At 40.1% G+C, this 14,849-nt stretch overlaps 1 protein-coding gene across 1 annotated transcript; it reads right to left on the minus strand.

Moving 5' to 3' along the window:
- Positions 1 to 1,172: 1,172 nt before the first annotated feature.
- LOC104425085 (protein SCAR2) lies at positions 1,173 to 11,680 on the minus strand. Its single transcript, XM_010037671.3, has 9 exons — positions 11,166 to 11,680; positions 10,099 to 10,262; positions 8,439 to 8,562; positions 8,235 to 8,349; positions 6,149 to 6,210; positions 2,198 to 6,041; positions 1,997 to 2,083; positions 1,702 to 1,806; positions 1,173 to 1,597 (listed from the first exon to the last, which is right to left on the minus strand). Exons 1-9 carry the CDS (start codon positions 11,318 to 11,320, stop codon positions 1,544 to 1,546), a joined length of 4,710 nt encoding a protein of 1,569 aa, XP_010035973.2. The 5' UTR covers positions 11,321 to 11,680; the 3' UTR covers positions 1,173 to 1,543.
- Positions 11,681 to 14,849: the final 3,169 nt, after the last annotated feature.

Raw genomic sequence — 14,849 nt, forward strand, 5'->3', positions numbered from 1 at the left:
TAACAGATGGTAAATTTATTACAAGTGTACCGATTTAGGATAAATTTGTCAAAGGTATACTAGTTTGAGATTTTTTATGGTAAAAAAAAAAAAATGGAGCAAATTTATCACATATGTATTAGTTTTGGATTTTTCAAAGTATTAATCCTAGTTTAAAAGGTTAATACTACCAAAACCCTAAACCGATATACCTATAACAAATTTACCTTCCATTAACTTTCATTAAATTTTACTGTCAAATTATTGAGTTATCACTAGGCAGTTGACGAGAGTACTAATTGGAGGTTTTATATCCTCTATCAATTTTTTTTTTATGGTATTAATCTAATTCAATGGAAACTAAAAAAAAAATGTCATAAATGTACTAATTAAAATTTCCAATAGTCAAAAAATTAGTTTTGAATAAATTTGTCTATCAATTTAGGTTTTTTTGGTCAAAAATTAATTTGAACTAAATCCGTCACAAATGTATCAATTTAAAAAAATTTGTGATTATAACCTTAATTTATAATTGGACATGAGCATACAAATACATGTCACATCAGCAGCGCTATATAATCACTATGTACTTTCTTCTTCCACTGAATTGTATATAGTTGATGCATCAAGCATGAACACATTTGTACATAGCTAAAGGGGTGGGATACGGTGGCTTCCCCGTTTCATGTTCCATTTATCCGTATACGACGCTTCTGCATTTTCGGCTAATCGCCTCTTCTACAGACAAATCATAAATTAGATGAAGATAAAAGTCCTAGGCTAAAAGCACCTACTCTCGACAACTGCTCCAATTGTTTTGTTTTGTTTTTTATTTTATTTTTCGGTTCTAGAAGGGAAATGCATTAATTCAAAAGACTAAAGTCACACATCAGTTACATAACGAGGGAAGAAAATTCCGAAAGGGTCCATATGCTAAAATAACAGTAGATAACAAGGAACAGCAGTGCAAAAGACAACGTCGTCGGTCTGAGGCATACAACGTGCTGTGCTAAAGCAGCAGTCCGTTGGTTCCACTCGCCGAAATAGTGTGCAAGCATCGCATTCTTCAGAGGCCGAAAAAAGATGAAAACTATGAATAAAAAGCCTAAAGAGGAAGCAATGGAGCTATCGGAAGATATATCATGGGCGACATTGGTAAGTTCATCGTTGCATCCAAAGAGGAAACTAGGATATTATACGGACAGAGGGCTAAATCATCATTCCACTATATAGAACTTTGTAATGTCACATGAGAAACACTACGTATCAAAATTTATGGCACGCTATACATCAACAACACATATATATACTAACACAAGTACATAAATGCACCGATACAGCACTTACATGCCGCTTTTGAGAAGTCTATATGCTCTTGCTCCACTTTCTGGTGCGACGAAGGAGAGGACGTGAAACCCTTGTAACATTTTCTTCTTTTGGGTGGGTGTGTGGGGAGAGGAATATTTATACATGCACGAAGGAACAAGAAATCAGGGCAAAATAGGTAATTTTCCTCTGCAACGAAGATGCAGCAGTAAAATCTTGCACGAGGAAGCGAACATTCTCAGGAGTCACTCCAACTATCTTCATCGTCATCTTCATCACTTCCAGCAAATGCCTGTCACAATCATGACTTCTAATTACTACTAGAAAGAGGGGAGGGTTAGGGAGTATGATACTCACGTGCAGAGAGAGAGAGAGAGAGAGAGAGAGAGGAGGGACCTGGCGAATGGCATTAGCCTTCTCCAAAATAGCATTAACCCTCAAGTTAGTTTTAGGACCCTGAATACTTGGCCGGGTGGCAACAGCAGGCTTCAAGTTGAATGACTGGAAAAGAGAAAAAAATATAAATAAAATAAAAAAGCAAAACAAAATTCAGCGACACTACATACTGTGCTTCTGATTAGAGACAGCTTACAATATAGGAACATAATGGGAATTTGTTATGATGTTAGAAAGCTAGCAAGACAATATCTAGAAAAAATAGGTGCATAAAATTTGGATAATGAATCTGAACCTTTGTTCGTATTTGCTCCAGCAACGAATCTCTTTCATTTGCTCTTGGTTCAATTGGAGGCTTCATTCTTTCAGGAACCTTCCTCAACTGCAAACAAGGTTCATACAATGTAAAGCATGCAGACAATAAGAGTTGAACTTGCAAAGAAAACATAGTAGACACTGATGAAAAAATAAGAAGTCTAGCCAGAACCAACATTACCATGCTTCTATCATGAGCAGCAACAGCCTCTATGAGACGTTTTGGTGGGCGAGGAATATTACTCATCGCTTTTCCATTTGATTGTACGACTTCATTTTCTGGTAGATCTGAAGTTGCTTCCAATGCTATTTCTCCATCTAAGTGAGGCAGATCATGTTGGAGATGCTCATCTTGCTTCATTTCTGATGGCCCAGATGCATTATGAGAAAAATCATGCTGTGCTTCTGATTTCTCATTCTGCTGACTCTTATCCTTCGAAACAAACGAAGTTGACTCAATATATTGAGTAACTTCTCCCTTTGAAGAAACAAGGTCATCTCTATTTGGTTTGTCTTCAACAACTGGATGAGGTGGGAGACTGTTTGAATCAGATTGCACCACTCCTCTTCCCAAATCAAGGAAAGCATGTTCAGACACAGTTGTTGAGAAGTGCTTCAGTACTTCTGCAGCTTCCATTACAGAACTGTTATATCGAATAACTGAATTGCCATCTGATTCCTCACTCTGCTGACCCTTATCCTTCGAAACAGACGAAGTTGACTCAACATATTGAGTAACTTCTCCCTTTGAAGAAACAAGGTCATCTCTATTTGGTTTGTCTTCAACAACTGGATGAGGTGGGAGACTGTTTGAATCAGACTGCACCACTCCTGTTCCCAAATCAAGGAAAGCATGTTCAGACACAGTCGTTGAGAAGTGCTTCGGTACTTCTGCAGCTTCCATTACAGAACTGTCATCCCGAATAACTGAATTACCATCTGGCACTTGAGTAAGAGAAGATAATGGACCGGGCAGTGACAATATATCCTCTCGCTCTTCAGTGTGTAACTTCTCATTTTCCACGTTCAGAAATGTGTGATGAGGCCACATCAATCCTCCCTCTGATGATGACAACTGAAGTTGTGGATTTTCTTCAGCTGGTGACTTTTGTAACAATTGGAAGGAGACCTGCCCATCTTGAATTACTTCGCTCTGTGAAGCATGAGAAACGTGATGATCCTTTAATATCGTCCATTCAGGAGGAGGTAAAGGCGCCAAATTGGGAACATCCTCCTGAATAGTTTCAGCCACAACAGAGACCTGTGGAGATGTAGCAATATCAGTATGTAATGAAGCCCCTACAGGACTATTACCGTCAACTTCCTGGCTAGCTGGCTCTTGTAAGGATTCTGAGATAGAATGCTGGGTTGGTTGATCTTCTGGACATGATTCAAAAGCTGAATATTTTTCTTTGCCTATACTGTCTGAAGATTGTAGTTGTCCAGACAGAAGAGTTGATGATTGGCTTCTTGTTTCATCGCCCTGCAGACACTCTGCATCAGATCTGTCATTTTGAAACTTCAAAGGACACTCTAAAGGAGATCCTGGTCTGCTAGAAAGAATGTTCTCCTGAACCACGAGATCTGCTGATCGCAGTTTTTCAGATTCAGGATTAATTGTCTGAGGACTAACTTCATCTTCGCGTGATAGATTTAAATCAAGCTCATGCGGTGGCACATCCAACAACTGCTCTGAAGTTTCTCCTTGGTCTACTTGGTGATAAATATGCAAAGATGACAAGATATCTTCACTGCTCCATGGAAGAGGACCTTGAGAGGAAGGTTTTGGTTCAAGCTCCTCGCTGCCTAGCTCTGCATATCCTGAACCTATTGTCGCATCATCTGAAGGATGTCTGCTCAGCGATTTCTCCATAAAAGACAGGCCAGGCATCTCAGTTTCCACTTCAGAATCCCGATGAGAGACCAGATCATTCGGAGAGTTACCTTCTGCATAAGCAACTTTTGCATCTCTTGCTTCCTCAAGCAAGTTCGACTCTTTATTACATCCTGGAGAAACTTCCTCATCTGACTCGAACTCTTTCTGAGGCAAATTATCAATGTCAGGCGGTGGTTCCTGTGAATCTGCACATGAGCCCCCCACTATATCTGCAGCTGGATCTACATTAGGGCAGGCATTGTCATCAGTAGTGGCGATAGCAGGAGTAGCGAGTAGCAACTGATCTATTGAAGCTCGTTCAGTCCCCACATCATGCATATTTATATTCTCATTAAGGATTGAACTATTGCCTGGGACGTTAAGAGGACCCGCATCTCCTTCCACTGCTTCCGTGGTCCGGGAAACTTGGACAGCATCATCAAAATCCAGAGGGGGTTCATTCTTTCCAAAATTGACGTTTTCCTGTAAAGGCCGAACATCTACTTCTAGTGCATTTTGTTCATGTAATGGAGCATCATACGTGTAATCAAAAGATTGTTGTTTAGTGATATGAGTCTGTTGCTCATCTTCTGTGACAACTGCATTTTCCAAGTTCACCAAACCAGCTGCCAAAGGATGAACTTCAGAATTCGTAGCATGCAGGTTTGCCATATCCAGATTACGTGCAGGAGAAGCAACTGAGCTATCAGGCAGTGATCGAAGACCTGAATATCCAGACGATTCTGCCATTACTAAAAACTTGAACTGATCTTCTGGGAACATCATATTTGAATGCCAGGAAGTGATCTTTCCACTTGTCACAGTTCCAGTGTGATCCACACCTTCATATTCATCACGCAATTCTTCATGCTTATAGGTAATGTTACTTTCATGTTCATGGGGCAACTCGAGGACAGTCGAAGAATGCATTAAATCATCAGATGAGACTTTTGGATCTGCATCTACTGACTGAAAGATTGGATTGCTTTCAGAAGTAATGGGGGAGAAAGCACCATCCTGGTTCTGAGAAGCAGAATCAGAAAAAACAGCTCTGATCCTGTCTACCTCCAATTCATTTTGGTCAGACCCTTCTGCTTCTGATTCAACTTGTAGACTTTGTCCATGAGCTGAAGATGAAAGCTTAGCATTCATATCAATAGAACGTAAATCTGTAGCTGCTTCCCCGAGATAACTAATTTCATCATCCTCTGTGTCCATATGTTTGGGCACAACAGGCTCACGGGAGTCTTCTATTTCTCTAGTTCCCCCATGTGCAGGAAGCTGGTCACAGGTTATGTTCTCATGATGAGAGGCAGAAGTTTCGGTAGATGGGAATGCCATAGCAATTCCCTCACCATCAGATGCTATATTATCAACCAAGTTGCTTTGACTATCAGAATAAGTAAAGCTCGAACTTCCTTTAATGAGAGAAGTGTTTCCATCTTCCGAGGCAGAATAGCCTAGAGATTGAGAGTCTGAATATTGAGCTTGAAGTTCCAGGTGCTCTTCATTCATGTCAGAATCTGTCTCATCTTTTTCATCATTCAAGAAACCCTTGTCATTTTTAGCTCTGTATTCATTGTCCGTTTCAGCTTCAGATTCCATGGTAGCAAGGGCATCCACGTAATTCTCTACCTCACTGGTCATCTCATCAGAATGGCAAACATCCATGCCACAATCCATCTTGGCTTCTGCATCAACCAACTCCTTTTTCTCAGCCTCATAAAGATTAGGACTTCCATATGTCTCATTATCATGAGGTGGCTCAGGCTCCTCCATTTCCTTCCCATTAACAACCATCCCATCCAAATGTTCAAGAGACGGTTCTGGCAAGAGTGCTTCTGTAATGGATGTTAAAGTGCTCCCCTTCTCTATTGATAGATTTTTGTTTGGACTTACCATATTGACATCAACTACTTCATTGTCTGATTCATAATCCGTTGTCCATCTTAAGGATGGTGGAGCAATGGAAACTTCATGCACTGTTTTACTCTCAGGTGAAGGAGTCTCCACAAACTTCCCCATATAACTTTTCCCATTTCTTGAACAAAATGGAGGTTCGTTAAACTGCCTTTTCTTTAATTTCACGAGACGTGAAGGGTTACTATAACTATTTGCAATGCTCTCCTCCATAAACAACTGCTGCAGTCTGTTATATGCAAAGAAAATGAGGTTACCATGACATGCATCAGGGAAAAGGGATCTCTGCAAAATAGGGAAGAGCAGTTCTCCAGAATTTTGTAGTTTCAGACTCACTTGGCATGTGACACTGGTAACATCTCTGGCGTTTCTCCATTTCTACCACGCATTCCTTTCTTCTACAAGGTTCAGAGAAAAAGTACTATTAGAATCATCTTCGCAGTTCAGAAGGAAATCCACATAAAGAGGAACTGAATTTCCCTAAATGGAGGAGCCTCCATCACAAGGAGATTTTGGAAATAAGGGAAAATTACACAAAAGCATTCTGAACTTTAGGGTTAATACACATACCCCAAAAAAAGAAAAAACATAACGGACAATTAATGGCTGTAACAAAATGAAAGTTGGGGGTCATGTGTAACAGTTGAAAGTTTGGGCACAAATGTATAATACTGCCAACATTTGGAGAAGTCATGCATGATTTGCCCTAAAATAATTAAAAAAAGTTGAATGCTGTCCCTATTTATGGATACGAAGTAGAGTAGTGCTACACAACAATAGCCACTCTAACGAACAAGGCTACCAATTGCCAACATGAACGAATCTATCATTCTCTGTGTCTAAACAATTAATCAAGCTAATGGCACAGGTGGCCACAAGCCAACTGGCTTTCTTCACTTGAGCTGTATAAAAATCTTCTTTGACAAAATAATCAACTGATAATAAAGGTATACTTATTGAATAAGTGTAACTTGTTACGGCTCTAAATATAGAAACTCAGTTAAATCGAGCCAGCAGATTTTTCTAACTTTCATTTTACAACTGCAAGAACTTATTTCCATGCTCTTCAAGAGGTGAAGGCAGGCCTCCTAAGCCTGAGTTTATCAAGCATCTTGGAGGGAATTCCACCAAGCAAACCTTCCTGCCCTCCCTCCCCTAGGGAGGATTTAGATGAGAATGATTCTGAGAAAGGTACAGCATAATGGCAAATGAAAGTCAGCAAGTACTTGCACATTAGAATGGACATCTTCTTATCTTTTAGGCTTGCAATATTTATTTGGCGATCCTCTTCCTTCTGACCTTCTAACTTTGTGTTTGTACATGGATGGAAAAGCAAAAGAATTCACCCTGAGCGCACATTCACAGGCCAATCCCCCAATAAAAACTAGGTTAATGATATAACTTGTTCGGTGGGTTGATCACAAAACGACGAGCTTGGGCTTCCAAGTCAACTATTGCCAACGCTATAGAAGTTTAGTCATCGTGATTTTCACATAGAAAAGATGCTTTAATCTAATAATAAAATAATTGTCAACCATCATCAGATCTCCAGCCTGGCTCATCTAATCACCTATTTGGGGTACGAACACCACCCACACCTCCCCTCCCTCCCCATGTATTAGTCCCCTTACATGCACCATTTCCTTAATAATCAGTTTCAAGCTCAGTCTCAAGATTTTAGTACTGTTACAATGACCAGCTCCAGAAGTAAATCCTATAGCCATAATTACTAATGTCAGACCAAGCCTAGAATGCAAACCACCAACCACAACCAGGTCTGACCAAGTAAACTTGGCTAGTGCTGATTTAATGAACCGATGACTGAATTATAGTATTGTAGTTTTGGCTTTTGCATTTCTTGTTAAGGTTTGCTCCAGAGAAAAATAAACATGAGGTAGAATCTTAACACATTGAAGGAGATTGGTTGCTCCTGACATGTGCCTGTACTCCCATAAGGACCTCACACAGTAGGTGTCAAACTTAATGCCATTCAAGGAACCAAGAAAATGCTAGATATATGGCCATCCACGCCCAAAGAAGAGATCATAGACAACTGTCGAATTGAATAATGAACTGGGATATTGAAAATTCTGATTCTATAGTAAGTGATATTTAGTTAACTTTATTAACCAGGAATTTACGTCTTAATAGTCATTGCCACAAATTTGATAATATTTTCACAGCTAAGCCTTCCTGAAGGACTCCAGCGGCACATCCGCCTTAATGTTAATCATCCCAAAATGCAAGACGTGAAAATTCTTCGCATAATCAGAGCATGCAGCCATGCACTTTGAGAATCCTATTTCCAAATTATAGTAGTGAGCCTTTTGTGTTGATCCGCAAATGAAACAATTAATAATTTTCTTACACAAGTTGGTAGTAGGTATTGAAATTGTTGAAAGGAATTCAATTAGTCACATACCTTAAACCTGCGCACTTTTCTTTCCCTCTGAACTTCGTCTACTGAAGCTTCCACTCTAAAGAATGACGGATCGGTGTAACGCGTTAAGCAAGCCCCAGCACCAGCAACATCAAACCTAAGGAAATCCAAGAATACATTATAAGATTCTTCACTTCTGCTAAAAGAATGCCATCTCAACATTTGTTTCTGATCATATTGTCATACTTGTCCAGAAGAAATAGCCGTGGTGGCCCTCTACATTCTTCATAAGAGTCCATGATAAAGCGAGGCAAGTCTCCTCGGGCAATCATATTCTGCTGTGAACGCATATTAGGATGCCAATCAGCACCTATAAAGCAACAAGCAAAAACCATGAGGATAACTTCCAAGAATTTTTTTCAGGGAGAGGTAAGGTCGCTACAGTGGCCCTATCTTGTGGTAAACTTATCAGAGACAATCCTCGGTTTTGAAACTACACTTGGCCCCCAGCCAAAATGTTACCCCAGTTCTTTTATCTTCTGAATGACAGATCAACCCAGTCAGCTAATAACAAATATTCTCACTCATTCAGTTGGAGACGTGAAAAATAAAACACCTCAAAATGGGGTGAGAAGGCTCTGTCACTACAATAGAATACAGATGTTCCAAACAACGAGGGTTCAGTAAATTTCACAAAGTATCGGGAGTCGCAACTGCTACTTTTATCAGTTATTTAATTTCTACATATGCTTAGTGACAAACTTAATATCATCTGAATCTTTAAAGGTACGATCATCTGGGGAAGGAGAAAGAAGGATAGTATGACTAGTCCTTGAAACATAACATGTGTCACCATATGCATTAATCGGAATTCAGTAAGTGAAGTGGGTCCCTTAAACATCTAAGGTTGCAAGCTGCGGCAGTTGAAATAGATGGCTCTTATGCCATGATAAATTCACATGTGTGAAGGATGTGAACAGACTCATAAGAAGTATATACATGATAAAGGGTTACTGAAAAACAGTACAGATCCACCTGCCTCAGATTTGCCTAACATCTTTGTCTTCAACATGTTGCTCTGGGCAACATCTTCACCGAGATTAAAAAACCAGAGGAACAGTTAAAAGGATGTTATATGGGGATAGCTACTATTGATGATTAAATTATGCACAACCAGGCTACTTAAGTTTGCAAATGTTTTATAACGCGAGGTATCTGAACCTTTGACCTGACAATCCACATGGACACATGTAAACATATCCATGTGTGAGTTTGCAAATTCTTAAATTCCAAGGTAGTCTTCAATTTATAAAAGAAAAAGCTTTTTTTGACCGACCAAAAAGGAGACTTTTAGGATAAAGATGAGTCCTATAAAAACTAAGCACAAAAAATTAATATGTTTGTAGTCTCATTCCAACATTGAAGAAGCTAAATAAGATATCCATTTCTGCTTCAAAGCAAATATCCTACCCTTCTAGCCCTAACACTCCATGCTATAATGCAAGGAAAACTGTCTGGCAGCAACAGTGCAATAAGTAGGAGTTCAGATAAAGGAAGTCACTATAGTCTAAACCAATGGTCCAATTGCAATGGGATACACAACTTAAGATAGTCATATAGAGGGCGTACTCAATTTCTATTGCGAAGGTACTTCAGAAAATTTTATAGGATCTGGTGGTTTAATTATTAGCCAGCTAATCCCCCTTCGCGTATGTCACTAAATACTAATAACTGAGCCTTCATCATTTCTCCAGAAACAAGATCACCAACAACCATGTTACAAGAATAAATTTTGTGTCAAGGAAACATATATATATATATGAAGTGACTGTGCAGTCAATCCCTTAAAGATGACAACACAAATAACAAGAGCCCATGCTAAGATTATTCAAGAGGATCATCTAACCTGGATTTGAAAAAAAGGACAGATGATTTGTTTGGGACAGCAATGCCTTCTCAATTAGAGGGAATTCTAACTCCAGCTGTTGAACACGTGCCATGAGACTATGGCCTCTCGAAGCTGTGGCTAAAACTTCTTCATGCAAGTCGTGGAATATCTCAGCAGCAAATCTTGTCAGCCACAATGAACAAAAAATTGTGCAGTTCTCTATCAGAACATACAGCAGCAATGGAAAAATAACCAGACGCGCGATAATAATGTAAACATGATGGAAAATGGTCGAGATATCCAACTGCGACACAGCCATCAGAAAACCATGCTTGTGAAGGAGTTCTGAATTGGTGAAGAGAAAAGCCCAATTTGGCTGATATCACATCAACGCTAAGAGATGTTTATAAAGAAATTCAAACGATGGAAAAGAAGCCACATCAGTACTTGCATGTTGGTGTTACTATATGCTGTGACAACAGTGTAACAACTAGCTTCCAATTACCATCTACAAGTTCCCAAAGTCTGTTAATCAGAGAGGCATTACCAATCTCAACTAGTCGTTTCCTAGCTCAAGCCTCAAGATACACGGTTTTCCCTAAAATCCAGCTCCCTTAAGCATCATCGCTGGAAACTCTCTCCTAAATCTGGTACTTCCAAACACGGTTCCGAAAGTTCCTAACCCCCGCGACCACACTAGCTCGCTCAAATTCTACTTCAGACACCATCTCGATCAAAAACCGCTTCTTCTTCTTCAGGCCAAACCATAATCAAGCTTCTTCAACAAACAAAGAAAGCGAGTAAGACGAACGAGACACGAATCTAGCGCCCATTCCCCAACCCACGACCAGCCAGACGACTAAATCTGCAGCCCGACGCTAAAGAAAAACCGAATTCTCTACCAAACGAGCTCCCGAATCGGGAAAGAGTTCAGATCAAATCCGACAATCGCGCCCGACGACAACGGCGCAACAGCGACGACGACTCCGCATTCCCTCAACCAACTCAATTCTAGTGAGCAAGAGAGAGAGAGAGAGAGAGAGAGAGAGAGAGAGAGAGAGAGAGAGAGAGAGAGAGAGACTAACTCAGCTAGGTCGCCGAGCTGGCGGAGGACGCCGACGAGGCCGGCCATGGCGACGCCCTCCAGGAGGGCCTCGGGATCATCCTTATCGGCGGCCCGGTACAGCTCCGGATCGGCCAGCCCATACTCGTTCCTTATCTGGTACCTCGTCAGCGGCATTTCCACTCCCTTCCCTCCTCCCTCTTCCTTCCTCCCTCCTCCTCTTCTTCTTCTCTTCCTCCTCTCGCGACGCCGCGACGCCGCTCCCGACTCTCCCGCCGCCGCCGCCGCCGCCTCCGATCGCCAACTCTCCGCGATGTTGCTTCGCCTCTCTCTCTCTCTCTCTCTCTCTCCCTCTCGCTACATTTCCATGGCTCGAGCTCGCTCGCTGGCTCGCCCGCTGGCTGGCTGAGATTTGGGACGGGCCGTTTCGGGGGAGCCGAAAAGGACGAAATGAATGAATAATGAATATGCACAGTGAGGCGTCGTCCGGTGGTCAGAAGAGAGAGTTCGCAGCTGCTTTTTGGGTTTGTTCGTGAAGAGGAAGAGACGAGGGGGCGACGTCGATTATTTATTTATTTATTTTTGTAAAGCGCTCGCGATAATTAGGAACGAGATAAAAAAAAATATTTCATTTATTTTTTAACTGTAATTAATTCGATTGATTAATTTAAGATAGATTAGTTGCGAGCGTGGAGGATTGTGGAATAAGGAACGAAGTAAAGCGGTGAGCGTGTGGGGGCAGTAGCGGAATACGGTGAGCGCGCATCGTGGCGTTCATGGTGCGCTCGTCTTGTCCCTCCTCCCTCGTCTTTTCCCTTTTTTTTACTCTTTTCTTTTCTTTTGATTTCGCCTTCTTTTTCGTGTTGCCATTTAAATACTTTTTTTTCCTCCATGTTCAATGCCCGTTCATGAATTTTCCTCTCTTTTTTTTTTTATTCAATGCTGTTGTTCAATTCATCATTGGGAATTTGCCGCCGTGAACGAAATGTTCCACTTAGTTCATTTGACTTGTTACTATTTTCGATCAATTTATCCTTATATGCTTTGTTTGTTCATTTAATTTTATCCCTAAACTGCTTTTATTCTCTAAATGGAAAATATTCACTGGTCTTCATACCAACGTTTTTATTTGTTTGGACTAAATTGAAGTGTGAATAAATAAAAGGGTCGATCCGTACTTAGTTAATATGCAGAGAGTGGGCATTGTGGCGTTCATGGTGCGCTCATCTTGTCCCTCCCCTTCCTTTTCTCTTCTTTTCTTTTTTCTTTCTCTCTTTTTTATTTTTCCTTTTTTCCATAAAAACACTTTTTCTTTTTCTTCATATTCGATTTGGTTCATGAACTTTTCTTTTTCCTTTTTATTTGATGTCGTTGCCAAACTTTTGAAAAATGATTCAACACAATACTTCCGTTCAACTCATCGACGAGAATATGCCATCATAGACGATATATTCTGCTTAGTTCATAACTTGTCAATATTCCCATTCAATTTATCATTCTGCTTTGTTTATTCATCCAATTTTATTCTTGAATTACTTTCATTCTCTACATGGAAATACTCAACTTATCTTTATAGGTTATGGGTATTTCTATTTGTACCTTAGCATAACGTGCGAACGCAACGAACATTTTTAATATTTTCAACTAAAATGAGTTTAAGCGCATTGTCACCGGTAATAGAGTTGATCCATACTTAACATGTTTATTTGTATCTCACTATCATGCTTATGTAAACACATCAACGCGCCAATGTATATGTCTTGTCAAAATATAGCATAGATAATTACCAGTCCTAAACAAGGGTCAATCATGAAGATTTTTGATGACGCTCACCATGCTCAATTGAAGGTTATTAGAGGAGAATCATAGCATAAAAGTTTAGGGACGAAATTGAATAAACAAATAATATTCAAGGACGAAATTCAGCAGAAAAAAAAAAAAACATGGCAAGTCACTTACTTCAACGGGTACATTCACAAATTTTGTTAACCATTAATAGAAAAGACCAATTTAAACCAATATTTAAAAAGTTCAGAGGTAACATTGAGAGAAAAATTTAGGGATGACATTCAACAATAAGTAAAAGTTCAACAACTCCCGGCATGAGTTGTGCCTCCCCCCGTGGTTTTCACAATGTTGCATCAGTATTGTCTGAATTCTAACTTCATTTTGACTAACCGAAAGTAAGACGCCGCTAATTTTGTCCGTAAAGTAAGACGAGAGAGTCCAAGTGGGTGGTCTGTCTATGCTCCGTACATCAAGCCATTCCCATCTAGCGACAAGAAAAAAGAAACGTATCACATGCAACTACTCCATACATACGCTTATTCCCTACTCATTAAGCCAATTCCATGTGGTTCAAATCCTTATTGGCAATAAAACTCCGGCCTGAACGCAGTCGATTTCAAAAGATTGGTGCATAGTTGCTAAATGACTGGTTTACAATGTTCAAGGAAATCGATTTTTGCAGTTTCCATTTTTATCTTCGCGGCCTTCTATTCTAGTCACTACAACACAAATATCAACTAACTGTAACATTTCTGCATTACTAATATAGCGAGAAAGGAAAATTGTAGAGAGCATTTATGAAGAGCTATCGGTTCCCAATTCCAACGTTATGCCAGCACTTCGTAGCAACTTTTGAAGGTGGTGTCGACCCCCTTAAAAGCGTCGTTGATTAAGGTTGGAGAGTAGTTTTTAACATTAGTGTCTGATAGCGAAAACACCCGCGACCTGTCAGATGTCCTGAAGGTTTCAAGGAGTCTATAGTGAAAATCAAGTGGCTGTGGGTTACAATAGAGGGCGCAAGGGGTGCCCACGATCCGTGGTCCTTTCCCTTTCGGTCTTCGGGTTAAGGATCGCACAATTGGTTGCAACGCCGGCAGATTTCCGACATATAAATTAGAATTTTGTCTCTTCAAATCTCATAATTACATGCAAATTGCTCTGAGTGAGTGCCAACTGCACGAGGCAAATGACTAGACTTAACAGACTTATGGAGCTTATAAGGTATTAAATGGGCTTATAGGCGACTTGGTCTTTATGCCCGTGTGCCTGGGTTATAAAAAAAATCTGCGCAACCTAGCAGTGTCGGTGGGGAAGGGGGTGTTTCTAACTTTCTCCACTCGAGTAGAACACTAGCATTCAACCGTAGCTACAACGTGAATTATGTTTTAAATCGTAGGCCACTCCCTCGCACAAATTTGGATAATATGATCATAAGATGTTTAAAGAAGAGGGGTGCACAAATCGGTTAAAGGGAGATGCAAATAATGTGATTCAAAGCATTTGACTTTGATGCGAAGTTAAAATTTGAGTGTGTAATTACTTTGTTTTTAAAGTTTAAATCGTCTTGTTAACCTCCCAAGGTCGGCACTATTGATTGCCATTTGGTTTTAGGGGTTTTTAGTTCAAGATCTAACTAATTGTGTGCTAAGCAGTTAGGGGTAATGGCTAACTATGCAAGTCAAAGACATGATCTTAATCGATTAAGATGATTTGTGGAGTTCTTCAATGAGGAAAAATGTTAGGTGCACCAGACCATATGAGGTCACATCACATGAACTATTGGATCTCTTGGTCCAAGTGCAGATAATACTTGGTCATTCCACGGGCTGTCAGTTAATTCAATCTCTACATTCATATATCTAAATTATATATAAACTGTAAGATGAGCGTGTGCTTATTAATATTTAAATGAGGAAAC

The sequence above is a fragment of the Eucalyptus grandis genome, chromosome 11, assembly GCF_016545825.1.
Source record: "Eucalyptus grandis isolate ANBG69807.140 chromosome 11, ASM1654582v1, whole genome shotgun sequence".
In the NCBI taxonomy this organism is placed as follows: Eukaryota; Viridiplantae; Streptophyta; class Magnoliopsida; order Myrtales; family Myrtaceae; genus Eucalyptus; species Eucalyptus grandis.

Coding starts and splice junctions, on each gene's coding strand:
- LOC104425085 (XM_010037671.3), bottom strand. CDS start 11,320: ATGCCGCTGACGAGGTACCAGATAAGGAACGAGTATGGGCTGGCCGAT. Junction 6,211..8,234: donor GAAAAGTGCGCAGGTTTAAG/GTATGTGACTAA, acceptor TGAACCTTGTAG/AAGAAAGGAATGCGTGGTAG. Junction 1,807..1,996: donor TGGAGCAAATACGAACAAAG/GTTCAGATTCAT, acceptor TCTCTTTTCCAG/TCATTCAACTTGAAGCCTGC.